This window comes from Paralichthys olivaceus, chromosome 14 (assembly GCF_024713975.1).
Source record: "Paralichthys olivaceus isolate ysfri-2021 chromosome 14, ASM2471397v2, whole genome shotgun sequence".
NCBI lineage: Eukaryota > Metazoa > Chordata > Actinopteri > Pleuronectiformes > Paralichthyidae > Paralichthys > Paralichthys olivaceus.
Genome location: NC_091106.1, coordinates 785,101 through 792,669, shown reverse-complemented (window position 1 = coordinate 792,669; position 7,569 = coordinate 785,101). Strand labels below are relative to the sequence as shown.

At 37.6% G+C, this 7,569-nt stretch overlaps 1 protein-coding gene across 1 annotated transcript; it reads left to right on the top strand.

Moving 5' to 3' along the window:
• The first annotated feature begins 941 nt into the window (after positions 1-941).
• Positions 942-7,145, top strand: LOC138413647 (tissue factor-like). The gene is given in 8 exon segments (XM_069538844.1): positions 942-1,020; positions 2,337-2,452; positions 2,982-3,066; positions 3,069-3,170; positions 4,386-4,507; positions 4,510-4,569; positions 4,664-4,832; positions 6,385-7,145. Coding segments are annotated over 8 exon segments (864 nt in total). The 5' UTR covers positions 942-956; the 3' UTR covers positions 6,531-7,145.
• The last annotated feature ends 424 nt before the right edge of the window (positions 7,146-7,569 follow it).

Here is a 7,569-nt window from a genome sequence, read left to right as displayed (position 1 = left end):
ATTTGGAAAATACATATGATTGAATTATTAACACTTGGAAACTTAATTCAATCACAAGATTGAATCATGTTATTGAACATTACACAGCAACAGTGTCACTAAAAATAACAAGTCAACCATTACAAGGTTGCAATATGTAAGTTTTTGCATGTGCCTGATTATTTGATCTTTTTTGTCTGTGAGGGTTGTAGAGCAGCGTGGAATGAATGTTGAACTGTTGAATACTGAAGAAGAGTTCAGGTGTTGGTAGCAGAAATATTCACAGAAACCACTACGACTCAGGTGGACTATTGTTTAACGTTGGCCTATAAACTGTCTCTCACCTTCACAGAACAAGAAAACTTGTTATATCAGGCCTTTTGTGTTGAGGTAATAGAAGCCCTTGATTTAGAGCATGCATTGTAATTTGAGGACTTTGTTGCAACAATGGTTTTTCTGAAATCAGCCTCAGTTAATTACTTGGAATTTGTTACAGATGTTCCATGTTTCTTTCTTTCACTTGATTTCAAAGAATCTGCCAGGTGAAGTGAGAGAATGAATGAATGAATGAATAGAGCTGATTTCATAGCTGTGATTGGTTGGTGTCCAATAATTATATGCTGACTGACCAAAACGTCGAAATAATAATAACAACAACAACAACAATAACAACAACAACAATAATAATAATAACAATAATATTAATAACAATAATAACTAATAATACATCAGTAAGGTTGATTACGTGGCGGATGACCTCAGTAGGACAGCATGCTGTATAGTAATTTCCAATACTGTGGCTGTCAGTCTGGTGACGCCACGGCCGGACGCTCCATATTTGGCGATGCCCCGCGCGGGCATGTTGCTAAAACCACTGGTTTCCAGCGAGAGAGTCAGACGATCCACAGACTGCACAGGGTACTCGCTCAGTAGCAGCACAGACACAGAACAGAACCTTTAGGAATACATCAGAGGAGATGATGTCAGTCACAGCAGCTCTTGTCTCTACACTCTTCTTTCTCTCCACACGCTCCGCCTCAGGTGAGTCCACGCTGCTCGCCCTTCATTCCACGCGTTCTCTCAAATGACCTTAAAGTCAAATTGTAGTAGCGCGACATATGATATGTACATACGATATCAAATACTATGATTCTCTGTGTGGAGCAGTTCGTTTTGTAGTATTGTGAGTGTGAAAATGTAAATGTATAGCAAATGTAAAGTTGGATTCACATGAGCAGATCTACATGAACAGGTCACTGGAGGAGCAGCATACAGTCATTTGTTTAGTGTTTATGTTTAGATTTCCAGCACACAGAAATACTCTTTACAGTTTTCATATCTTATAGAGTTTTCAGTACAAGTCACTACACACTTTGCAGGATTAATATTTGAAAAAAAATGTTTGAACACCAGTGGACACTCGTGCTTTATAGGCTGTAAATCACATTTAAGAATAAAAGATTACCTGTAACAATTTAATGTTGAGGCATTTGTTAGTACCTAAAACATTATGTAACATGAGGGGGGGGGGGGGGGACTGCTGTTTCTTCTCAGTATTTGCTCATACTGCGAAGAAACAGCAATGACTTACCACAGTGTATGGCTGTTGTTAATAAGAAATGACTGATCTGACTTAAACAACTCAGGTAAGGTAAGGTAACAGACTGCTGATATAAAAACAGCCCTTCTCTTATGTTCTTTGGGCGCCAAACTTTCTACTGCTGCTTTGTAGTCATAAAAACCACACATTTGTGGTTGTGACAGAACAGTCAGTCCAATAAAATATAGGACCAAGGATATTTTACACTGACAATCGCAATGTGTTCTATTCAACATTAACATTATCTTATCTCACTGACAAAGTGCTGTATCTCAACTTGTGGCTTTTTTAATTATTTCTGGTCCACAGTGCCTCATTTGTGCAAAGCTTTTTTCTCTCTAATGAATATGTGTAATCCTACATATTGTGACGGGCCTCAATTAAGGTGTTAAGTGTTAAGTGTGTTAAGGGCCTTTTCTGGGGTAAGGAAACTACAATTCATACAATTTAGATGAAATAAACTAGTGAAAACATTATGAGAATTATTCTGCATTAAATAATAGTTCCCTTTCACTTAAATCTTACACACTGGACCTTTAATAGTTTAAAACGTATGGCACTAAGGCCCTATCACTGTGTGACAGTCCCCTGTACAGCTCACCTATGGACATTACTTGTATAAGTTAATAAAGTATATAAAACACCTTTGGTGTATTGTTTTCTTTCATAATGACAGGAGTCAACATTTGTGTGTCACTATAACCTTCATTTAAATCATGTTAGTATAGTATCTTACACAAATTGTCTCATTTTCCAGGCTCCTATCCCCAAGCACAAAATGTCACTTGGAAATCAACCAACTTTAAAACCATTTTGTCCTGGGAACCAAAACCATCAGCCACTTACAGCTACACTGTGTAGTACTTTACTTAAGTACCTGCATCCAAACCCTCACCCTTTAACTCTTTTAACAAATGGCATTTAATTCCCAGAAACGTCATCTTGTCAGTGTGTCCACGGAAAGCAAATGCCCTCACACTTTCCCGCTATGTGACCTTGCAGGAATGAGTTTTTCCATTATTGATTCAGTAAAAGCTTTTACTGGAATGTATATTTTAGGCCAGAGCTCTTTAAATAGTAAGATAACTAAAAGACAATTGACCTTTGTGATTCAATAAGAGAAAAATGAAAGAGGCAAGAGCAATGTCAACAATGAAATAGAATTAACAAATGCCAACAGCTGCAAACAGCTCTTTCAGCTCATTGTTCCACAGTATATTCACATCAATGTTATTTTGCACAGATAATAAATTATTTATTTCTGACTGTGTGCGTTATAAATGATACCCAGACTAGACAGACTTAAGACCTAATTTATTGCTCATCTGGTGTCTATTATAGACTAAATAAGACTATTTTCATCCATCATTCATGTCCATATGAAACTTGTCAAATTTTACAGGGTTTCTGGGAACAGAGGACTCCTCACTGTATCTGGACCACAGAAACAGTGTGTGATCTGTCCAGCTCTCTGACTGACCTGAACGCCTATACACAGCTGACGTCCTGTCCGAACCCCCGAGGGGGGCCACCATTGACCTCATTGAGTCCCCTCACACCAGCTCACCACGGTTCTGCCCCTACAAAGACAGTACGTTCTTCTGCTACACTCGTGAAGACTTTTTTCTAATTGACAAAACATGTTGGAAATAACAGCTGTTAAATTGTCCCAGAGCCCGTCAGTGCTCTGGTCCTTCCCAATGACCTCTTGTTGCAGCTCAGCTCTGTCTTTCTCAAGCTGCTTTCTGACATGCACCGAACTCAGCAGTTCCTCAGTATATTTGCCAGAGGAGGTGCATGTGTGAATGCAAATGTCCAAGTGAGACGCTCCCCAGTTTTTGCAGACTTTCTCCTCCTGGCCTCCTAGTATAATGTCCATAGAATTTCAGGAGAATTTTACGGAAGTGTATTGCATTCACTTGAAAAAAAAAAAATCAGTTTTTTCTGAGTAATTTATTTTTTGGTTTGTTTTTTTGAATATTTTTTTTTCTGTTTTTCGAAGTAATTCTTATCTGTTTTTCGGAGTAGTTTTTTTTCTGAATTTCTGAATTATCGAGATACTTCGATCTCCCTCGGAACCTCCAACCTGCAAGTGACTCCCATGGACCTATGGTGACTCCTGCACATCCATCTCAGCAGATCTGAATGGGCTTTCCTTCTGAGCAACCGCAAAGTCCTCAGGTGCCTGCGTAGATTCGACAAACTAATGATAATACCATCTATATGACTTAAAGACAGGACTATCTCCCAGTGTCTTAAACCCAGATCAAAGTAAAACTTGATTAAACTAAACAAGCAGGTCATGTTTGTTTCCATTACATCTAGCTCTCAATAAAGGAATGAAAGCGTCTATTGTTTCAAATGCTCTCTAAACGCAGAAAAAAAAAAATAGTCAGAAAAACAGAAGAAAAATTACTCCAAAAAACAGAAAAAAATAGTCAGAAAAACAGAAAAAATATTGATTTAGACATGCATTGTAAAGTTCATTGAGTTTTTTTTTTTTTTCAAGTGAATGCAATACGCTTCCGTTCAATGTGAAAGCACTGTGAGAGAGAGTGTTTGTGTGTGTTGCTGTTGTGAACATGTCTGTGTAGAGAACCTCCTGTTGTGTTGTGCATGTTTGAAAGTCAGACTATGGGTAAACTCTGTAGCCAATACTGCTCACTTTACCTATCATATCTAAAAATGGCTTCAGCGTTGTCAATGCTCACAATTTTTTGGCCTCTAACATAATTAAAATGGTAACTTCCATGAGAGATACAGTGGTGTACATGCACAGGTGACAGTCTCCCTCCCTTCTCCACAGCTGAGATAGGCAAACCTGACTTCAAGCTGGAGGTGATTGAAAGCCAAAAGAAAACCACCCTGTATGTGACTGACCCACTCACCGCCCTGTTTAAAGATGGCCACCAGCTGAACATCAGGGATATATCTTTGCTGACCAGCTGCAGTATAAAGTCACCTATCGGAAAAACAAAAGCACTGGAAAGGTGAGTAAAAGGAGACATCACGATATCGGTCTCAAACACGCATACATTTTTACTCATTACAAACTGCATGCTTTCCATTCTGTGTTTTCTGCAGAAAGTCCACATCTCTAAGACCAATTTAATAGAACTGACTGATCTGGACAAAGGCGAGAGCTACTGTTTCAGTGTCCAGGCCTACATCCCCAGCCGTGGTGTGGACAAGCAGCTGGGAGAGCTGAGCCTTCTCAAGTGCTCCAGTGTTGACAACCCGTCCATCTTTGAAGGTAAGTTGTCCTGAGTGTTAGAAAGACTGCAAGCATGAAAGATGTGGGTAGGGAAGGGATTTAGTTAAACGTTATACAATAATGAACAACTTTTCTGTATGCCAGATGTGTCAGTGGAGAGCAACACACAGCAGTAGTCTAGTCCTGACACTGAAGTTTTGGTGGCATTTACTTTTCATTGGTATTCTGTGTGAACTTACACACCAAATAAGACATTGTGAAGTATTTTTGCTCAAAACCAAGCATGCAGTTAAAATAGCTTCTTGATGTCAACAGTGTTATTTTCTACATGAATAGACTGGAGCATCTAAATGGAATTGAAATGAAAGTTGTGCGAAAGGATGGAAACAGGGTGTATCCCTATATACCCTGTTTTATTCGTGGTAAAGCAAAGAATCAGTTAAAGCCGGATCTGACAGGACACTGGGTGTATAAAAATCAGTCAATTGCAATGTCCCTTCTCGGGTTAAATAAAATGGTTGGCTGGTCTGGGAGTATGTCTAGATATACCACATGGCTCTCTTCAAAAGATGCAAGCATCATATGCAAATCAAAACTCGTAATTTAGTCATCTAAACATGGCACTGGTTTTTGTTAGGTTGCTACGCACTACATACTCTCTAAGTTTTACATTAACATTTAGGCCACAAGAGTTTGCAGTCCCTTTAACAATAAATGTTAACTAGATTGTAAAGGTGAACTGAGGATCATAATTGCATTGTTCTCTTGTTTTGAGATTTTACCAACTGTAAAATTATTTCTTGAGGAAGAAATTAGAAATTTTATATTTGTTGGATGGTTGCAGCCCCCCAAAGGATAAGCAGTATAGTAAAATGATGGGTGGATAGATGGATTTGTTGTCTTGAATTGTAGAAGAAAGGAGAACGACCTTAATGACACAAAGATTTGTTAAGCTCCCAATCACCAGAACTTTTCCACACACAAACACTCCTGTCACACAAGGGCTGGAGGTCCACTCATCCTTCATCACAGTATGACATGTAAAAGGGATCTATGACTCATGTCTCTTTGGTTTACAAGAAATGTAAATCAGCAACACTTCCTCTACCTGGGGTGTGTGTGTGTGAGAGAGAGAGAGAGACTTCAAGATACATTCACTATACAAATAAGATACACTTACACATGTTGGTTTAGGTATTTTCATGGGTTTTATTCACTGTAAAATAATATATAGAATAACACTGTCCATTTGATGGCCAAATAGCACCACCCTCAGGACAAACGGAATACTTACTGCACATTACTCATTGTCAAATGCAAAGAATAGCAAAAACATCAGAACTGTGTTATTCTGTAAAAACATTTTACTGTGGGATGTAATGAATATTTCAGACTATAGGTACCTACTGTGGGGATTTCGTCTTTTCTTTGAATGTGTATTTCATGTAATATTCCTTGTCTGTTTGTACTTAAACCAGGCTACATCCTATTAATCCTAATAATATTATCCATCTGTCTTAATGTCACGCAAGTAAAGAAAATCTAACATAAAGTTAAGCAATTAAGTGTTGTCTTGTTTTGTCTTCAACAGTGTATTCAGTTGGTGTGATTGCTGCTGCCATCTTCCTCATCCTGCTACTGATTGGCATAATCTTTGCCATTGCAGTGGTCTGTTGCAAGTGGAGGAAGAAAGCTCTGAGAAAGGACAAAGAAGGAGTGCCACTCCGGGATGTTTAGTGTGTGTGTTTCAGCACATGCACACACATGCACACGTATTATTGTGGGAACAAGCGGTACAGCTGAACTGGACTGAGGCCTGCAACGAAAGTAGTAGTTCAAAGTTCCACTGTCAAACACTGGAATCCACCCTTCCTTTAGTTTCTGTGAAACTGAATATGTTGAACATATTTTATTCTTAGTTCATCTACTACTATCATTTCATGCTGCAAAAAAGAAAAGATGGAAACACTGATAGTCATCTTACTGAAGCGGTTATATTTCATTCATTTTCTTTTGTATTTGCTTAGTGGTATTTGATAATTGTAGATAAAGACTACCATTTCATTTAATTTATTTCATTTTATAGAGACCTTTCTAACTTCACATTTAGTTTTTTAGTCTGGTGAAAGCAACACTTTATGGGAAATCATGACTTTGTGTATATTATTTTGTATCTGATGCTTAACATATTGTGTTTAATTGAAATTAACACATTTGTATATGATGCTTTTGTTATACATCTGCTTTTTGCAGATAATTTTGTATTTGGTGAAAATATTTAAGATTTGATAAATATTGTTATAAACAGAGCCATTTATTATTTCAGTTCTGTTAAATGGAAAATAGCAACTATTACAACTTGTGTCTGTGCCTTATTAGAGATGGAATTGGAAATGTCAGGATTGCAAAAATGCTTGGACTGAATGTGCAGAACCCAGAACCCCAACACACTGAATAAACAATAGTACTTGTTAATTAACCCTAAGTGATGTCCAGGGGGCTTACATCCATCTATAGTTTTAAAAACTTCACTGTAAAAGGAGTTCTGTGCATCTTCATCAAAGGGTGACAAAAAAATCTAAAAAGTGAAACCTGATCCATTTTATGTCTATTAAATCTTGACAAAAGGCATTCATATTTTTACACTCTTACCTTAATAATTCTAGATTCTATAATTCTGTATGGGTTTGAAAAAAATCCACTCTAGCAGATACTTATATGTTATGTAATCTCCTTTAGTAGCCTCCCTCATAAATTTAGTTTTTTTTTGTCTTCT